This window comes from Stylophora pistillata, chromosome 4 (assembly GCF_964205215.1).
Source record: "Stylophora pistillata chromosome 4, jaStyPist1.2, whole genome shotgun sequence".
NCBI lineage: Eukaryota > Metazoa > Cnidaria > Anthozoa > Scleractinia > Pocilloporidae > Stylophora > Stylophora pistillata.
Window position 1 is genome coordinate 39342419 of NC_142522.1, and position 20931 is coordinate 39363349.

At 39.6% G+C, this 20931-nt stretch overlaps 2 protein-coding genes across 4 annotated transcripts; one reads left to right on the top strand and one right to left on the bottom strand.

Annotated features, from left to right (window-relative positions):
- Positions 1 to 1479: 1479 nt before the first annotated feature.
- LOC111337304 (mitochondrial outer membrane protein SLC25A46-like) lies at positions 1480 to 15157 on the bottom strand. Of its 2 annotated transcripts, none has more exons than XM_088758397.1 (8): positions 14981 to 15157; positions 7643 to 7685; positions 7496 to 7553; positions 7144 to 7221; positions 6387 to 6487; positions 5221 to 5280; positions 3901 to 3958; positions 1480 to 2164 (listed from the first exon to the last, which is right to left on the bottom strand). In XM_088758397.1, the coding sequence occupies exons 1-8, from the start codon at positions 15120 to 15122 to the stop codon at positions 1553 to 1555; spliced, it is 1152 nt and encodes a 383-aa protein (XP_088614523.1). In that variant the 5' UTR covers positions 15123 to 15157; the 3' UTR covers positions 1480 to 1552. The 2 variants fall into 2 exon arrangements, with proteins under 2 accessions (XP_088614523.1, XP_088614524.1); XM_088758398.1 differs by lacking the exon at positions 14981 to 15157 and adding an exon at positions 8019 to 8208.
- A 1939-nt stretch (positions 15158 to 17096) lies between these two features.
- Positions 17097 to 20660, top strand: LOC111337319 (receptor expression-enhancing protein 5). 2 transcript variants are annotated; one of them, XM_022943598.2, is made up of 5 exons: positions 17097 to 17250; positions 18253 to 18346; positions 18570 to 18708; positions 19080 to 19236; positions 20439 to 20660. In XM_022943598.2, the coding sequence occupies exons 1-5, from the start codon at positions 17130 to 17132 to the stop codon at positions 20498 to 20500; spliced, it is 573 nt and encodes a 190-aa protein (XP_022799333.1). In that variant the 5' UTR covers positions 17097 to 17129; the 3' UTR covers positions 20501 to 20660. The 2 variants fall into 2 exon arrangements, with proteins under 2 accessions (XP_022799333.1, XP_022799334.1); XM_022943599.2 differs by lacking the exon at positions 17097 to 17250 and adding an exon at positions 17981 to 18171.
- Positions 20661 to 20931: the final 271 nt, after the last annotated feature.

Consider the following 20931-nt stretch of genomic DNA (forward strand, 5'->3'; position numbering starts at 1 on the left):
GTAGAAGAAAAATTTTTTAAGCTTGTACTTTCCTCCGGAATTTCCCTGATACAATTTGATGAAATGGATGAGTTTCCATGGGACGAGGGAAGTTATTTTGTCGTGATAGTCGTTTAGGTTGATACATTTTGCATTTGCCTTTCGCTGTTAAAAAGGCGTATTTATCTTAATATTTTATTTATTACTTTCTCTTTCTGAAACAAAAATAGACTTAAAAAAGTTAAAATAAATTTGATAAAATCGTGAAGTTACACATCTCCCTAGGTGTAAGGTGAACGTTAAAAACGTTCTTCAGGTTGTGGTACTTGGAGCTCGTCTTCGGATGGGTGAGAAAAACCAACTTTTTGTTCATTAGTTTGTTCTTTTTTAGAGATATTTGCTATTTAATTAATAAATGTAGGTTTTACATTAAAACATTCAGACCAAGTCTGCAAACTGCTGCTCCGAATAGTTTTCAATGAATAAAATCGTGTGCGAGGATAACCTCCGATTTGAGATAAGTGAGGATTTCTTGTACCACTGTTCGGTAAAAATGGGTGTTTTTGATTCTTCTTATCTGCTTCGGTCATTTAGAGCCGGTTATTTACACGAGGTCTAACCCAAACCGCGGTTTTACGCGAGCAGTGTGCCTTACTTTTTCTCTAGAATAGTGTTGTTTTCATTGATCAAATGTCATTCAAGCGCTGACTTTCTGCCCTCTTGACACTGCTCACAAAAACAAATCTTCAGATAAAACATTGAGCTCAATTCAAGATAAACTCAGACTTGTAAATCAAGTGAGGCCAGGTATGCTACGATAATTTAGTTCTCCGAGCTTTTGCCGATCTACGGCACCATCAGAATAGTTTCGATCACGGTTTAGTTACACAATGGCCAAACTTTGTGTACAAAACCGGCCCCTAAAGTTTATCCCTTTAACCCTGAGAATGCTTAGCATCTAATTTCTCATTTCAGTCATTGTATCACTCCTTAATCAAACAAAGGTCGTGAGAATAACTGTATTGATCATTAACTAAAGAAGCTCTGGATTGCGAAACAAATTCTCCTTGTCAGCACTTCGGAGACGTTTAGAGAACAGTAAAGCGAATATACATACTGGTGTCAGAGTGTACAGGGTTCATAATGGATGACAACCACTCTTATTTTAAATAGATGCTATTTTATTGTGTTGAAGAATCATTTCTAGGCATACTACAATAAATTTCTCTCTCGATTTTTGGCTAACTTCTCTATCCACTGAGAATCTTAAGCAAAACCAGTCGGAAGTAACTAAAAAAGATCCAGTTTAGAAGATAGAAAAAAAAGCAGTTTAACTCCAGTAAGATGTTCAACAATTAAAGCTTTTGGAGTAATAATAGTTATCAGACTTCCCAAATTCACACCAAGGAGAGAAAGGGGAACATTGCAAAGATCGTATTGTTCTCCATAAATCCACAACAGTCCTGTGTGACATCAACTGTACAAACAATGACCCCAAAATTAAGATATCATAACCAAGATTTTCATTTCTTAAGACACACAAGTACATTAGTTAGCATCGGTCCTAACTAAGTCATTTGCCCTTAACATCCTGCGACACTTCTTTGTACACAAACTGAGTCAGCTTTAGAATGAGCCAGTGGATAAACAACTGAATCAGTAACGCACCAAAGCCTTTGTAGAAACCTCCAAAGCCTTCATCCCGCCAGATGGAGCGGAAACAGTCCAACATACCATCATAGTTTGTACATAGCGGCACCACGCCGGTACCAGTATCAAGATCGTCGATGATGGTCCGTGTACCCTGGACATACAATTGATTAAGAACCGTCTCCAATGGATACAACAAAAACTCGGGGATAAAAAACGCTAAAAAATTGGCCACAAGTTCTGGGTAATAGGTGTCGGTCATATCCGTGGGGCCTGGAGGTTCTTCCTCTGATGATGTAAGGTCTGTGTCAGGTGACTTGTGGATGCCCCTGCCCTTCAATTTAAACAATACCAAGTGTTGAATCAATGTACCTAACACGTAGGTAAGCAGGCCGTGAAGAACTGTGGGAAGTACTAACGTCCACATGGGAAGGAGGCGACCGTGACGACCTGACGACCTATCCCAGCCTACAATGCGGTACATCCAGTCTTTTAAACTGTCTAGAATGTTGTCTTGGTCACGGGTAAGGTCACTCTGTAAGAATTGCAAATGAAGCAGTTATAAGCATACTGGAACACTAAAAAAGCAGTATATGACTCTGAAGCATGAACTCCTAAACTTGGCTGATATGGCTGTTCACTGTAAGGGTCATGGTATAGCATAGGAGATAAGGAGACTAAAAAGATATAGAAGATTAGAGGGACAAAATGCGTCAAAGCATAAAGTGTTAGGATGGAGTGCTGGACAAAAAAAAAAAAAAACTAAAGTTGAACCTCCATTATATTGATTATCCAGACTTTTCAATTATCCTGACTTGTTCTCGGGTTTTTTTTTTTTTTTTTTCATGAATATTAATGAGCTTTGATTTTCAGAACTTTAAAGAGGAAAAAAATTCAGAGATGATGTCCAGAGTCAGGAAAAGTCTATTTAAAACAGCGCATTACCTTCTCACTTTCAAAATATCTAGCACTTGGAGGGTCATTGAAGCAGACTTTTAGAAATTAAAATGTGTTAACTTTACTTTTTTTGTTTACATTATTGTCTCATTAATATTCATACTTTTTGATTACCTGGACTCTCAATTATCCAGACTATTTACCCAAGTGCCAATGAGCCTGGATAATCGAGGTCCAACTGTAATAGAAAATTAAACAAACAAAGTCACCACCACAAAATAACTGGCTGATCATGGCTGACCCATGGATGGGGACAGGAAAGTTGCAAAGGAGAGTTGAAGGTTGGGGGGTATAAAATATGGGAGTGGAAATGGTGAGATGTGGAATCTTCCCAGTGGACAGAGGGAGAGAAATCCACAAAATAATATAAACATTTGATAACTGGAAATAACCGCTTCCCGGTTAGCTCAATGGATAGAGTGCTGGACTGTTGTGTGGGAGGTCGAGGGTTCGAGCCCCGGCTGGACCAACACTCAAGGTCTTAAAATAATTGAGAAGAATTTGCTACCTTTCTATAACATCAAGAAATGGCTAGATATTCTAGTCTTCTTGGATAGGGACGAATAAATGGAGGTCCCGTCTCCTGCAGGGTTGGGGTAGGAGACGTTAATTTCCCACACACGAGATTACTGTGTGATGGATGTCCTCCCCTGGGGTGGGATGGGTGGGAAAATGAGATCAATAGACTGAAGCAGCTGCCAGAGGCGCCTGATATGCTGACGTCTGTTCTCAACCTTACACTGCAACCGTAATTCAGCCTCTGGGCTGCAAGTGGTCAGATATAAACTATATTCATATTCAAATCTGAAGGACTTTGCAATATAGGACAGGAAAGAAGAGATCAGGCTGGGCTGGACACTAACTTTTCAACTTACTAGCCAAGTGGCTAGTGATATCTTAGATGTTTTTAGATGTTACGACAATTTCAGTTTGTTTACTAACCAAAGTGGCTAGTGGAAATCGAAAACCACTAGCCAAAACTGAATTTCTACTAGTCTGTGGCCAGTGGGCTACCGTTAGTATCAAGCCCTGTCAGGATAGTATCGGGCCCTGTCACTGATTAGGCAAAGCTAGACAAATGAGACAACATTTAACACAAATTCTTTTTTGTAGATTCATTCTCAACTGAACAGGTCTTTCTCACAATATTTTTGATACATGATTGTGAAAAGCAAATTGAAAATGCAAAGGAATGAAAAAGTGCTGTCCATCCTTTTGTCCTTTATTCATTTTTGAGGCAGACATTTAGGTGGATGAAGGCAAGCAAAAACACAAGCTTCATTAAAGACAAAAAAGATGTGATGAGATATCTACCTTGACTGTTTCTGTTAAGCTTGCTGCTGCCACTGGCATGCTAAGAGCCAAACTTAGTCTGCAAAATTATTTGATAATGTTCTAAATCATCATGAAAGAACTGACACCAAGGTAAATTTGGCATTGTAGAACCCAAACAAAAGCAGTAAGAAAGTTAGTGTGCAGCTCAGACGTCAACTATCTCGAACATGAAAAATGGACAAAAAATTCACAACAAGCACAAAAATCAAGAACTGACCAAGAAAACTTGGTGCATTGATTACCTAAGCTAGGAGCTTAATAGGATCCAGGTTCTCAAATATGTCATGTATGTATATATGTAAACAGACTAGGGGAAATTGTGACTGTGAAAAAGTGCTTGATGCGGGTTGCAGAGCATTTCAGTAGCTGTTATAAATTAATGACAGGAAGATCGTTTCACTGCTATTGTATGTATGTATGTATGTATGTATGTATGTATGTAAGTGTGTGTGTGTGTGTGTGTGTGTGTGCATGTGTGTGTGTGTGTACGTACGTATGTACGTACATGTTTGTGGACGAAAGAAACAATGTATGTATGTATGTATGTATGTATGTATGTATGTATGTATGTATGTATTTAGTAAATAAACCCCTTCGGGCGGCTGGTATGTCGGCTGATAATGTCTGCGGCTGACAGATTGTCTGAAAAATGAATATTTGGCCAAGAAGTGAAGCTTTGAGGGCAAATATGAAATTTTGAGGACAATCGCTCAGCCAAGGACATTATCAGCTGACATACCAGCAAGCCAGAACAGGGTTTATTTATTTTACAACCCTCCCATTAATTTTCACATTGCAATTAAACTGCACATAAACACAGTAAAAAAGCCAGTGGTGATCTGATGGTGAATGCGCGTGATTGATGCAAGCAAGCGAAAAAAAGGAAAACCAGTTTGGTTTCCTTCCATGTAAATAGGAGAATGGAAAAGTTGAAACTCTTGTGTTGACTATGTTTCTTTTTCACGAAAAAAATCGGAGGACAAATATCGACGTGGATGGGGGTTATTGTGTGAGAACTGTCCTGTGATTTTGCACCACATGACATAAAGTAACCAATAAAATTGCGCCAAAATTAATGGGTAGGTTATGAGTATGTGTGTCTGTACGTATGTAAGAAACAATGGCAAGTGTGATGCCGCAACTGTGCATGATGTGATTATCAACTGACCTTCTATAAATCATTCATTTTGATCTCATCATTCACGGTTATTATTTTAGTACCAAATCCATCATTTTTAAAAGTCCAGAACAGGGCACACATTTAATAAAGTTATTCTAGATTATAAATCCAAACCATACCCTTTCAAAAGAAGATGGCCTCCAACATCCTTATACGAACTACTTCTGTCTGGTTTTTCACTGAAAAATTGAATTGAAAATTCAGTAAAGAATGGATCGACATATGATAATTAACATGATCAACACTGATTTTTTCAATCTCCATCATCAGCCCCTCATACATGTATTTATTACATGACTTGGGCAGTCAGAGGGCCAATAACTAAAATCAACCGATCAAAATGCTCTATTGCCGGTCAATATTCTCTAAGTATTGGACCGGGCACTGTCCCAAATGGTCCCGAATGATACCGCACTTGTGTCCCTTTGAACTTCAGTCGTATAATAAATCTCTTATTAACTAAACTTGCTCGGGACCGTACTGGAAGAATATCGGCCCTTGTTCTTTTTTGTACGGACCGAGCTGTGCTCGGTCTGTACTGTCAAGACCTTAGGCCGATATTCTCCCAGTACGGCCCTCGCGCTTGGTTAATAAGATGTATGTATTTCACATGCCACAATTTATGACAAAAATATTTCCAGATATTCTGGTAGTTGTCATGTAGTGTCTGGAAACTAGAAGGTCTGATTATTTAAACAAATGTTAACCTTCAGTTAACATACTGTGTCCTAAACAATCTTCAATTTAGCTGAATTTGTCTTTTCTTTTTTTGTAAACAGCATCAAGAGAGCAGAAATCTAACAGTGGAAGGGGGTTATTGATTAAATCAACCCTTTTAAAGAAAAAACCTAAGGCCCACTGAAAGTGCAAAAACATGGCTTAGGTTAGACCTTGGCCCTTGTGTAAATAACCAGCCCAAAGTGTACATTAGCTGTCATCTGGATAATTATAACTACAGCCAAGAACTAGTCTGATACAAACTTAAAACCAAATACATAGAATAGAGGGAATTTCATTTCTCTGGGCACCTTTCAATTAAAATCGAAGTAGTGACAATGGCCAGTCAAAGAAAACTATAAATAATCCAAGATATCTCAGAGCAAAAACAAGCAAAGGGCCTGAAGCATAGTCAGATAAAAGTTAGTGACACAATTGGTTTTAGTTTTGGACCTGATTGACTGAGAAAGTGGTACACATTACTTGGACCAAAGCCAAGTGAAGAAAATCAAAAGCAATCTTAGACTATTTTTCAACACTCAATTGGAAATTTATGCCTTAAACTTACTGAGGTAGATGAGTAAGACTGCTCACTGCTGCTTCCCCAAAGAAATTTACAGCACATACAACATAGGTACTACCACAACCCTTCCACAAAGCACCATAACCCTGAAATGACAGAGTCCATCACAATCATGATCATTTCAACTTCAAAATGGAAGACTTCTCTTTTCACCCTTTTAAATCCCAGAAGTGATTGACACCCAACTTCTCCCTTTAATATCAATATATTATTCAGGAAACAGGTGATCAGAATACTCAAACTTATCAGGTAAGGTAAAGGTAAAGTCTGTTTATGAGCCTAGTGGCCCATCAGGCGGGTGCTTAACTCCGCTTTCTTTAGCATGAAGCGACTAAGAGTATTTCTACTCCCCCCTGGATGGGATGCTAGTCCATAATAGGGTTACCCCCCAGCATTAGATTTGCCAGTACCCATTTAAACACTTGGGTGAAGAGAGGCACTGTGAGAGTAATGTGTCTTGCCTAAGAACACAGCACAATGTCCCCGGCCGGGGCTCGAACACAGACCACCCAATCCAGAGTCGAGTGCACCAACCATGAGGCCTCCGCGCCTCCAAAACTTATCAGGTAGAAGTTGTTATCTTGATCTGATACCAAATTTTTGTAACTTATTTACAAGGAAATGCGTAGCAGCAAGATGAGAGAATTCACAATCAGATCTCGGGAGTTAAAGGGTTGAGCATGTTTAACAACAGCCTTAGAGTCCTCCTTTTCTTTCTAAATTTATGTTAAAATAGTCTCACCTGACTTCGTCTTATGCGCAGCAAGATCTGGAACACAGTGAACGGTGCTAAGTGGTACTTTCTGGCACCATGATTTACCTAGTAAAGGAAAATGAGATAAATCAACACAGTTGTAGCAATTCATAATTAAATATGTGACACTGCCTTTTTGTTTTTGAAAGTCAACTTCAAATCAGGGTATGAAATAAGTCCAGGTAAGGGTAAACAAACTTCCTGTCAAATTTATCTATAGATTTGCTTGAGGAACTCTCTTTTAACCCACAGTTTTCACATCTTACTTCTTACATGTAATAAAAAGTCAACATTATTGAATTTATTCCCAAAATAATTAATGCAAACATGAGGGAGGTACCTGACATTGTCTCCTGAAGACAGTGAATGGATGTGTCAGAAACTGTGCAGCAAGAATACTAAGAGAAACAATGTATTTAACAATATTAACAAATTGCAAAATAGTAACCAGCTTAAGAAAATGCACAAATGGAATCTATTGTCCTACCTTCCGGTACCAATGGCAAATCCAATAAGTCTCTGCGTACTTTCTGTCAAGATGAAAAATAGAAAACAACAACCACATAAATTTGTTGATTTTGTAACTAATGAGTGATTAAATTTCAAATCACTTAAACAAATTAATTCAGGAATTCAGTAAACAATTCACCAATTTTCACTCATACTTATGTAGGGTGAAAGTAAGATCTGTTACATTGTAAAACTTAGCAGCATGTGTGTCCTCCCTTAACTTCAACTTCTGGGTACTTAAATATTCATTATCAGTTACCATGTTGGTTTTTAGCAAGTAAAATTCTCAGTTTGTTAACCTGGTGGTCTCTCATGCTATTAAAATGCAAGGGAGCCCTGTTCCTTACCATTACCTAATTGGTATAAATCAATGCTTATGAGCAGTCCCTTGCCTTTCATACCACTCAAATTGTGTGGAATCTGGTGACTAGTAGTCTAGACCGCAATGTTATTAACCTGTGGTGTGCGTTCGGCACAGGCGCAGAGACAGTTAAAAAACATGTGCCTGAGTGCATGAGAGAACCACCATGTCGAAACTTGTACTCGCTATGTACTCGTTGTGTTGTTTTACTAAGCGTGGCTGCCCCGTTTTATTGTCACTAGAAGTTTCTGATTAAGTATTCATTGATTAAAGTCGATTAATTCAGTCTTGTGGTTTACACAAAAATGGTGCTGTGACCAGGGTCCGATCGTTTCTTCAATGAAAACAAGTGACAGCAAACTGATAGCACGTGGTGAAGCCGAATCTTCAGAGCTTCTCAAGTAAGTAAGTTGAATTTACAGTTCATAATGGCAGAGAAAGCTGACCAACTTAAGGATTCTCTGGAAACTGCCGTCAAAAGGAGAGGTAACTTGCATCAGATGTTTACCAATGAAGGCAAGAAACTCGCATTGATCTTCGACAAAGCTAACGAAGCTGAAATTGCGGAAGATGACATTGAACAGTTGAAAGCTGGTCAACAAAAGCTCGTAAATGCAAGACCCGAAATGAGGCAACTGGACAAGGAGATTCAAAACCTTCACGTAAAACCAGGAGAGGAGGACACAGCAGATCAAGACTTCGTTGATGCGGACAATATTTCTGATATGCATTCAGCCTCGTGGAGACAAATCGAGAAACTCCTCCTTTGCGACCAGCAGCTGCAGAGCTCTAAATCCATCCCATATGCCGACTCGGGTGGCTCCAAACAGCTGAAACATTCTGCACTCAAGTTGCCAAAAATGTCATTGCCAGTCTTTGATGGGGATCGAAGGAAATGGCTCAACTTCTGGGATGTTTTCAAGTCGGAAGTGCACGATGTGAAGGATATTTCAAGAGTCATGAAGTTCGACTTTCTGAAGGGCCAGTTGTCAGAGCATGTGAAAGTGAGAGTGGAAGGTATTATGGCCACTGAAGATAACTACGATTTGCTGGTTGAAACACTGCAGTATAATTATGGTGACAAAACTGCTATCAAAAATACTCATTGTGTTGCTCTCATTACAATGGTTAAGCCACAGCACACAGCTTCAGCTTTGCGCACCTTCTATGACAGTCTTATGAGTGACATGAGGTCTCTTGCCACACTGGACCTTCCCACAACCAGGTATGGAGACTTTTACATTCCAATAATGCTTGAAAAGCTCCCAGAGAAGCTGTTAACCAATGTTTTGAAAGAATATCCATGTGCCAATCCCACCATTGACCAACTAATTCTGATGTTACACAATGAAGTTAAAAGGCTTGAGCAAGTTGTCTATATTAGTAATAACAACCAACCATGCAAACCCAAACCTCCATATCCTCCAAAAGCTCCACCTTCTTCAAAACCTCCATTGCCCAAGGTTCCTCCTATCAATGGTTTCTTGAGTGCAACAGTTCCACCAGGTACAGCCACTGAACTTCCTGCAGCAGTAACCAGTTCCACTGGGTACTGCCACTGCACTTCCTGCAGCAGTAACCAGTTCCACCGGGTGCTGCCACTGTACTTCCTACAGCAGTAACCCCTTCTGATCAGTATAAATCAAAGAAGTTAAAACAGTTTAACAGGGCAAAGAAAGTTCCATGTCGCTTCTGTGGGTCTACCAGTACCCAGAATACATTTCAATGTGAATTTTCTATCCAGGATAGAATCTCTGCAGTTAAATCCAAACAGTTGTGCTTCAATTGTCTCAAAGGGGGTCATGCTACTACTCAGTGTCAATCGCAGTTCAGATGTTCAGTTTGTCGGCAACCTTATCATACTACAGTTGATGGAGCTTCAGGTCTTCAATAGTCACTGACTTCCCCTCCTGCATCAATCAGTATGCATGCCGCACCTGCTTCAGAAAGCACACTGCATGGTGAACCAACCATCACTCCCACCCTCCCATCAAGCTTTGCCAACCACGACTCTGAGCATGGGCTCAATCCAAATGAGACTTTGTACTCATACCCTTCAGAGTACAACACCGTGACTTCGTACCACAGTCAGTCTAACCCAATTATTCTGAAAACTGCTGTCACATCAGTCAATAATGGTGAAATCACTAAAACAGCAAACATATTTATTGATGAAGGATCGTCTCTTTCATACATCACCACACAGTTAGCTTAGGAACTCTGCATTATACCTCACTGCAGCAAGACTGTGCGTATTAACACATTTGATGGGGCTACTTCCAATAATATGTACCCAGTAGGATCAGTCAACATCACGACAGATGAGGGAGCAATCAAAGATGTTATCATCACTCCTATTGATCGCACCAGCTGGGCCTATAGCCTCAAATCTCCTCACATCACCAGTCTTCAGCTTGCAGATGACTTCAGTCAGACCCAATTTCCTGTTCAAATTCTTATTGGTCTGGATGCAGTGTGGCAGTTCCTGAAACCTGATGTCATCTATGGCTACCCTACTGCTCAAGAGTCTGGGATATCTAATTTCTGGAAGACTCTTTCCAACCACTGACAGTACCATTGACTCCCGAACAGCTTCACAGTGTCTTGCAGCAGGTCACTCCCTTGACAGCTTTTCATTTGGTGACAGTGAATGGTATAGTTACACTTGTGCAAAGGATCTTGAGGTCCACAACAAAGTTGTAGATTTCTTTAAAATTGAGACACTAGGAAAAGAGGACCCCAGGGATACCAGTCAAGAGGAAGATTTCCAAGAGCGCTTCCAATCCCAAATCACATACCGTGATGGAACCTACTTTGTTCCACTGCTGTGGTTGGACAATCACCCTCCTCTACCTTCCAACTTCAACCTTGCTCACAGCCATCTGCAACAAGTAAAGAAGAGGTTCCTCAAACTGAATCTTTGGACACCTTATGCAAACACCATTGCTGACCAAATTGACAAAGGTTATGTGGAAGCTATCCCTCCCAGTGAAAATCCCTTGAGTAAGAGTGATGCTCATTATCTCAGCCACTTCTTCGTTCTACGTCCAGAGAGTGAAACAACACCCATTCGCGTTGTATTTGCAGCCAATGCAGGCCATGTCTCTCTAAACGATTGTTTATGCACCAGTCCCTGCCTTCTCAAGTCGTTGAACACTATCATTCATCGCTTTAGAGCTAACAAGTATGCCCTTGTTGCTGACATTGAGAAAGCCTTCATGAGAATCATAATTAACGAAGAGGACCATAACTATGTCCATTTTCAGTGGTTTGAATATGGGGACCCAGACAAACCAATTAAAGTCTACCGCTACACATCTGTCTTCTTTGGAGGAACAAGTTCTCCATTCATCATTAACTCCACAATTCTTCATCATCTTTCTGGATATGAGAAAGATCGAGATCCAGTTGTCCAATTTGTCACTCAAGACCTTGAAGAGAAGCTTTACTGTGACAATGTGCTTACTGGAACAGATGATGAGGATACTGCCATTCAGTATTACAACATCTCAAGGCATGTTATGAAGGATGCTGACATGAATCTCCGCCAGTGGTTTACAAATTCGCCAAAGCTGACCACCATTATCGACAAGATGAGGACTGGTTCTGAGAGAGATCATGCTGGCCTGTTAGGTATGAAGTGGAACCCTAAGGAAGACACGCTACAGTTTCCACGGAAAGCCATTGTCATTCCTCCTGACGTGAAGTTCACCAAATGACACGTCCTCAGTTCTGCTTCCTCAACATTTGATCCTATTGGCCTCATCTCCCCTGTACTTGTTCCAGCCAAGAAATTCATTTCATCTCTGTGGGATAAGGGATTTGACTGGGACGAAATTCTCCCTGACAAACTCCACCAGCAATACAACCAAATCGCCGAAGAAATAGGAGCAGCTTCAGCATTTGTCACCTCACGTTATTTGGAATTTGACAAAGCTTTACCAGTAGCAATGCATGTATTTTGTGATGCATGCCCCACCACTGCTGCCGGTTGTTGTGTCTTCTTTGCTCAGAATGAGAAGGTCAGATTCATTGGCTCCAAGGTCAAACTTTTGTCATCTAAACATGCACAAACAGTTCCCCAGTGGGAATTAATTGCCATGGTAATAGATGCTCGCCTTGGTGCAGCCATAAGAGAAATTTTCAGCAAGGATTTCCTATCCATCTACATCTCACTCCACCATCTGTCTCCATTAGCTGTTCAGTATCAAAAAACTGTCAGTCTTAATTCGCAATTGGACAACAGAGATCTTGAGGCTTACTGACCTATCAAGCTGGTCCCATGTCAGTTCAGCAAACAATCCTGCAGACATACTCTCCCGCAGATGCAGGGCGGATGAGCTACAATCAGCATTATGGCAAAGAGGTCCTCCATGGTTAACAGACCATATGCTCTGGCCAAGATGGAGTCCTCACAGCTTTGCAGAAGATGATGTTGTCTCAGCCACAGCTATAGACAGTCATGTTCATGGTAAACAGTCTAACACAGACAGTCTCCAAGACTTGATTGACATCTCACGCTTTCAGTCCTTAGAAAGCATGCTTTGCTCAATGTCCTATGTCTTGAGATTCATTTCCAACCTGAAGTATGCCTCTGATAAGTCACGTGGGTCACGCCAGTGCCCGTCAGCTATTGATTTGGTAATTCCAGTTCCCACAGCTGCTGAAATATCCCAAACGGAAGTGGTAATTCTTCGTACTCACCAGCTTCAGCATTTCAAGCTAGAACGGGACTATCTTTGTACAAAGCAGTCACTACTCACCTGTCAGCACTTTAAACCCAAACCTCAGTTGGTTCGTCAACTTAATCTGAAGCTCAACACAAATGGCCTTCTAGTTGCCCCTGCAGACTCGAGCATGCAATGCTCAAACAAGACGCAAGAGAACCAATTCTCATCACTAAAAAGTCTTATTTCACAACTCTGCTTGTTAGTTCAGTTCATGAGAGACAGCTTCACACTGGAGTAAGAGACACTGTTGTAGCACTGCGTAAGAGATTTTGGTTGCCATCAGCACGAAGTGAAATTACAAGGGTGCTCAAGCACTGTGTCAAATGCCAATACCAGATAGGCAGGGTGTACAAGCTACCCCATTCACCTCCCTTGCCTGACTTTCACCCTAACAAGGTGAAACCATTCTCTACAGTGGGAATTGATTTTACCGGTCATCTGATGGTCAAGAATGATAACAAGACGGAGAAATGTTATGTCTGCCTGTTCACCTGTAGCACCACTTGCAATATCAATTTGGAGATTGTTGATGACATGACCACCAATCAGTTCCTTCTTGCATTCAGGCGTCACTGTGCAGTCTATGGAATTCCTTCACTAATCCTGTGTGATAATGCCAAGACAATCCAGAAAGGGGGGTGAAGAAATTCAGAAGCTGTTGCAAGTCATAGAAGATCAGACTGTGCAGCATCACTTTGCCCAGAAGAGAGTTCAGATGAGGCATATTCCTGCCAAGTCACTGCACTGGGGAGGCATGTATGAGCGACTGATTGGAGTAGTTAAGATGTCAATAAAGAAAGTTCTTCATCACGTGCTCATTAGTCTACCCAAATTACAAGCACTCGTCAAAGAGGTTCAAGCAGTCATGAATGATCGCCCAATTACATTCGTCTACCATAATGCGAATGATCCAGAACCTTTCACACTGTCAAAGTTGCTGTATGGTTTCGATGTTACAGCTTTGCCACACCCTGTTACTGATCCTGATGAGTTGGAGGATGAAAACTTCCATGAACATGATCAACTCAAGAAGGCCTTCAGACGACATTCATTGCTGTTCAGCACTTTGTCCAACGGTTCAAGAATGAGTACCTTGCCTTGCTGCGGGAGCATCATGTGTATCAATCTCATGTGTATCAGTCCTCGCAGGAGGAGATCATTAAAGTTGGGATGTTGTACTTATACACACTGAAAATGTTCCTCATAATTCCTAGAAGTTAGCCATTGAAAAGAAAATTCTTCGTGGCAGTGATGGCCTAGTTAGAGCTGTAGAGATCAAAACAAACTCCGGAGTTACCAACTGTTCAATACATCTCTTGTACCGTTGGAAGTCACACTGACGGATCCTAAGGAACACTTTACAGGAACTGAACTGCAGATTCCACAGGTCGAAACACTCAGAGGAAGCAAACGAATTGCTTCACACCCTCACCCCCAGTATGTGGAATCTGGTGACTAGTGGTCTAAACCGTAATGTTATTAACCTGCGGTGTGCGTTCGGCACATGCACAGAGACAGTTAAAAAAAAATGTGCTCAAGTGCATGAGAGAACCGCCCTGTCGAAACTTGTACTTGCTATGTACTCGTTGTGTTGTTTTACTAAGCGTGGCCACCCCGTTTTATTCTGTCACTGTTAGAAGTTTCTGATTAAGTAGTCATTGATTAAAGTCAATTAATTCAGTCTTGTGGTTTACACAAATTGTTTCTTATTTTCCCAGGTCATTGTCCTATTCTACCCCCAACCCCCCCCCCCCCTCCCCCTAACTCCGCATTTCCATTGCTGATAAGCTTAGCAAGTAATGCAGTTTAGGTCTTTCACCAATGAAAGAAAACAAAAACAGCGCTAGCTACAGTACTTGAGAGTAATCAACAACACATATCACAAAAGAAATAAAACAGGCAGATTAAGATTCCTTAAGAAACTAGATCACTCCAAAAGACTAATTGTTCTAAATTCAATGACGATATTATTTTGTCATTAATTCAATGCATGAAATTTATTCCTCATCATGCTGAACCACCGTGCAAATATGTAGCAATGATATGCAGGGCCTCCGTTGCGTGATTAAAACCATCTTCTATGCATTTTACATTAGGTTTAACAAATACCAAAATTTTATCGGTAAATAAACACATCTTCCGTAGTTCCTGAAATTTGCAAATATAAAGACCGTGAGACTCTGCACATCGACTCAGTTTTCATGTTCAAGGTTTTATAACTCACCTATTTGATGCTCTTTTGGTGTCTTTCCAGTAATAGATGATAAAATATTTTGCTGCGCTACAGATTCCTGGTCGTCAAAAGTTTGCTGCCGCGAAAGAGGGAGATTTTCTCGTTCGATTCCTCTAAGTTTGTCGAACACCATTTTGGATTTTATCCTGAGTTGTTCCCAGTCCTTTACGGGCACGAACTCATTCATCGTATCGAGAGGATACTGGTACCTAACGGCCGAGAAAAAATCAAAGCCTAGGGACCAGTCATAAGGTATTCATCGCTTGTAAAAAAAAAAAAAAAAAAAATAATTAAAAAAAGAGAAAAAATGGAGGGTTGGAGGGGGGAGGGGGGGGGGGGACGACTGAGTCTTTGAATGGATGTAGCACTCCGTACCACAAGGTCATCAGGCCCTTCGGGCTGAAGCACCAGAGTCAAATTGATCATTTAGCTTTGGACGAAATTGGAAAAAAAATCAACGAAGTCTTCAATAAAGATATGCTAACATTGAGTCATATTAACAGCTTAGTTTCCTTAACGAAAAGCATTCAATCTGGATTTTCCAAGGAAGGTCATCCTCCCATTCTATCCCCACCTTCTCCCCCTCCCCTTCCTTCGCCTTCCTGCTCTACATATTCCTTTTGCATTAAAAACCATTTAGGGTAGCATGTAATGCAGTTGTGGTTCTTTGACTTGTGGAATGTAGCAAAAACAGCTACTTTTACTGAGGGGTGAGTACTGAACACAACATATTAGTATAGGTAATCACATGATTTCGAGTGCAATTTGGAATAAATAAGCACGAGTAAATTTTTTCAAAGACTAACAAAATTGCATGAGCCCGTAGGGCGAGTGCAATTTGTGGTCTTTGAAAAAATTTACAAGTGCTTATTTATTCCAAATTGCACGAAAAAATCATGTGATTATCTATTAATAATATACATGAAAAAATACGAGGTAGCTTCTCATAACTCCGTAGAAGAAAAGCGCGCGCATCACGTGCAAAATCAATTTATTCAAACCCTGCAAGTGACGTTGACCTTGACATTGACCTTGACATTGACATTGACCTTGACATTGACATTAACCAATCATTCTGACCAATCAGAATGTCTGGTTTGTTTTTTTCTTTGCACTGAATTAACTCTCTTCTGCACTGAATTAACTGAAAACTGCATTCATCTTAACCAATCAGAACTGAGAAATTTTTTCATGTATATTATTAAACAGGACATAAAACAGGAAAACAATATTTCGTAAGAATCTAGAACATTCCAATTAGACCCTTACTGTTTTTAATTCCGTATCAATCAATTTGTCATTGTTATGCAATGGCATTTATCTTTTATGCTCCACCAAGAACATATGGAGCAATTATGGACGGGATTACGAGATTTTAACTACTTTCTGTTTATTTTAGATTAATTATGACAGTAGCCCCAATTGGATTGCATAATATGAAGGGTATATTTCATATAGCATAAATTTCTACGTTTCTGAAATTCACAAATTTTAAGGTCCGTGACACGATTTCACATCGACTTAGTTTTCACGTTAACGGCCTCTCAACTCGCCTATCTGATACTCTTAGGGTGTTGCCGTGAAAGAGGGAGATTAACTCAGTTTCGATCGGTTCTGTGCCTGTCAATTTTTTTTCACATTAAGTCGTCTCCAGTCCTTTATACAAATGCTTCATGGGTATCAAAAGGGTACTGGTGGCCCTTGAAGGAAAAATGAGAATGAAAACTAGCCTAAAAGACAAAAAATCCTGACAGTTTCAACATTTCTACGAAATTGGAATGACTGATAGGCATCTCTTATATACTTCTAAAACTGAAAAAAAAAGATTACTGAGAGGTGAGGTTTGTATCTTTTATCAAAATATTGCCGCATCCATTCTTGGGTCAACCAGCTCTGAACTAGCTGTGCACCTGAGAGGATTCGGTCATGTCCTCGAAAAAGAATTAAGAAGCCTTTGACAAAGTGTAACTCGAGACAGACTTTGTAAAAACCTGCTGGAGAAGGTAGGCACGCTTACGCGCATGCGCGTGTTCACAGTTTTCTTGGAAAACGCCAGGTCTTGTGATTGGCTAAGAGTCACGGTCGGATGCAACGATCATCGCACTCGGGTATTTTGCCAGCGATATTACTGCATGAAAGCATGGAAGATGCTGCCACGAACGTGAACGCAGTTTCAAATGATACGACACAAGAAGCGGACTCGTTAAAGGCGTATCTGGAGAAGGGAAAGGAATTGGCGAGGAAAAATCCTATACCTGCTGGTAAGTTATTGAAATTGTTAATTATAGGTAACGGGTAAGCAATAAATGTCCATTTCCTGCCACGGTCGGCTAAGTCATGACGACATAGGCGGGGTGAAAATTCATTCAAGGGTTGAGGCAAAGTTTTTGTTTTGAAGGTATGACCGCGATCGTCAGAAAATCAACGTAGACACGTAATGTAATATATAGATCCTTTTAACCAGTTTAGGACTTGTTCGAAAGTTGCCATGTTTCGCTCTGGTTCTTATTCTGGATGGCTGCCAAAAATGTGCTCACAATATATTTTTCTAGTGAGCTTTCATCGCTACATGTGTATCACCTCACTCAAATTTGTATTTTATATCAAAATAATACACACAAAATGTATCTGTATTGCTGTGCTAGCATGTATGAATAATGATTTATCAGTTGCTAGGATGGGGAAAAGCTAAGAAATAATGTCAATACGTAAGCCGAGGTTGGGTGTAACACAACATTCACGTTTCAGGGAAAGTTTGAACAACTGAAGAGCAGCGATTCTATAGTAATCGTTGTCAAGAGTTTTGTTCAGCAGCTTCTCGAAGGAAGACACTGCACGATTTAAACTATACTCCTTCATAGGTATTGAACTTATGCCCGAAAATGAAAAACCAATTACCTGAAAACGTGAACAGAACGTGACCGATTAAGTCATGTATTGGATACAACACTGATTGGTTAAGTAGGAGTCATGTGACCAGTCCCTTGGGGAAATACACGGCTTATCGGAAACCCGCCTTGGAATTACTAAATCGTTGCAACTTGCAAAAATGTCGACTTCAGAGTCTATAAATACGGGCAAGGAAAAGCTCGATAATTGGCTTCACGAGAAGAATTTCTTTACCGATGTCTTAGATAAAGTCGAGAAGAAGACTGGAGTGAAAAGGCTCTATTTATTTCTTGGTAATTTGTAAATATTCAAACGCAAATTTGACGAGTCGTCGTCTCTTCGCCTCTAACCATGCTGTTCTTGCACTTGTACAGGTCTTGTTGGGATATTCGCCCTTTATCTTGTGTTCGGCTATGGAGCAGATTTGATTGTGACCTGCTTGGGTTTTGCCTATCCTGCCTATCAATCGTAAGTCTTAAATACCGTATTTCGTTAAAACTACGTATTAGCTGTTTGCCTGTTAAATTGTTTGCTTTAGAGTCGCCATTTGAATGTGGGTTAAACTTGTTTAATACGAGAGAGTAGAACACCTGGTTATATTCCCTCAGCGTTTACCATCTCCGGAGTCCTCGTTGTTGTTCGATAACTGATTTAAAGTCAAATCTGTTTTTTCCCGCTGTGTTGTTTTTAGGGTTAAAGCTGTAGAAAGTGCAGACAAAGAGGACGATACACAGTGGCTAATTTATTGGGTGGTGTTCGGAGTTTTCAATATCGTGGAGTTCTTCTCGGACATTTTGCTCTCATGGTTCCCACTCTATTTCCTAGTGAAGGTAATAAAAACTGATTAACTGTTAGGTTTTTAATGCCGTGTATTTAATTTAAGATGACAATCAAGTGTATCTTAGAGGTTTTATATTTCTTTATGTGACGTCCATTTATTGCTAATTTCTCAACGTGCTTTTACCGATAAAATTAAATTTGTGGACTTCGGACTACGAAGCGCAAAATTTTCTGCAGAAGCCAAAATCAGAAGAAACATTTTATGCAAGCAGATTAAATCTCCAAAGTTGACAGTGGAAAGACATTTTCATTTGCTGTATCTCTTCGTTTATATCACGAACTTTTAATAATTTGTACCCGAAGTATCGTACCTCTGTTCGGCGCGGGTAGTCCAATGAGACGTTTCGATTTTTTTTTTAAGCTGATTTTCCTGTGCTGGTGTATGGCGCCTGTGTCTTGGAATGGATGTAACACTCTTTACCACAAGGTTATCAGGCCCTTCGTGTTGAAGCACCAGAGTCAAATTGATAAAGCTTTGGATAAAGTTGGAGAAAAAGTGGACGAAGTCGCTAAAGAAGGTAAGCTATTGTCAAGCTTGAATAACAGTCAAAAATCCATTTTATTAAACCTTAAAGTCTGCATTTTCAGAGGAAAGCGTCTGATTTTTCATATCAGAGTACTCTTTTCGGTTTGTTTACATCGAATAATCGTATAATGAATTTGAATTTTACATATCCTTATTATGTCGAAGTCTTAATTTAAAACACCATGTCTTTAATAAAAGAATGTTAGGTTTTATGGACAAAATATTGAATTAATTGGCTTCACCTCTCTCAAAGGAAATTCTATGAAATATCGGTTATTTTGTGTACTGTATGGCTTCTTAGACAAGTTTTTTAGCTATCAATATTTAATAAGCATCATTGTAAGCAGATGTTGGTGGACCTATCATATAGCTATGAATTTTTTTGTTTTCCATAACATTAACAGCATCACCAGCAAACTCTCGGGCTTTTGTATTTCCAACTGACTTTTTTTGTGGTTGAGCATTTTCAACTTGTAAGTCAGTCTGTTACCAATTGTGGAATTTTTTTCCGTCAGTTAGAGCTTCTTAGAGAATAAATAAATCCGATCATGCCATAACGTGGCTACACACATTGTGTAAGCCATACATTAAACCATGTTAAAAGTTTTGCAAGAAAAGCATGGAAGTGCTGTCAGACATTTAAACAATTATTTTCATCTTAATGGCTATTGTTGAAAAAACATTTAGCCAGTGTAATCACAATATAATCAAAACTGTTTTAAGTTTTCCAAGTGCCATTTTGTATAAGCAAACTATTAACTTTCTATAATTTGGCCTCAGTACATGCTGAGAGTGAATTTGGAAGCTGGTGTCTTGGAGTACATATATTTTAGCCAGAAGACTTAAAAAATTTAAATTATTACTCTGAGTAGTGCAAGCAGCTTTCGTGTCATGGATTAAGTGTCTTTATTTAGTGTGGATAGTACAAATTTTGAAATTATTGTCTGACAAAATTGATAATGGTGACAGGTGGTAGACAAAATGTCATGTTTTAATGGCATAATCCTGAAGTGATTTATAAACTTGTCACTTAAAAATAATGAAGGCCTTCAGAAGCCTGTGAGTATTTCTGTTTTAATGGTAATGAGCTTATATAGGAGGCATGAAGAGCAGTACTTCAGAAAATCTTTTTTTTTCTTCTTTTTTATATGCCTCTTTGAAATGATCTTATTGTGTTTTTGCTCTCTTTTGCAGCCAAAGATGCAGCCACCGAGGCAGCTATAAGAGCTGCTACTGAAGGCAAGAAAGATTCCTAGATGTTGGGGCTGCAAAGCTAGTAATGAAATCATGCTGAACAAATACAGTGACAAAATACTGCTTTGGATTACTTATTTGGTTCCTTCAATTTACATCAAGAGAATTTCTTTGGCAGTGCTTTACTCCAGTGATACTCTTCACAATATTTAGCTTAGTATCCTACAATCCACTTTCATAGCTTTTCTGGGACTAGATAATTTATTTTGTAGCATTCATTATACTTTAGGATTCTCTGAAACAGAACTCTGGTATCTTTTTTTAATATGTTGTGATAGTAACTTCTATGCATCTCGTACTTAGATTTGAAGTGTAAATTTTGAGGGAATTTTCAGGTGTTAAGCACCACATCTGTGTCACCTGCAGTTGCCTTGCATGTACAAATTTGTCTTCATGAGCAATGTATTTTTAACATGGAAAATTTCCATTTCTA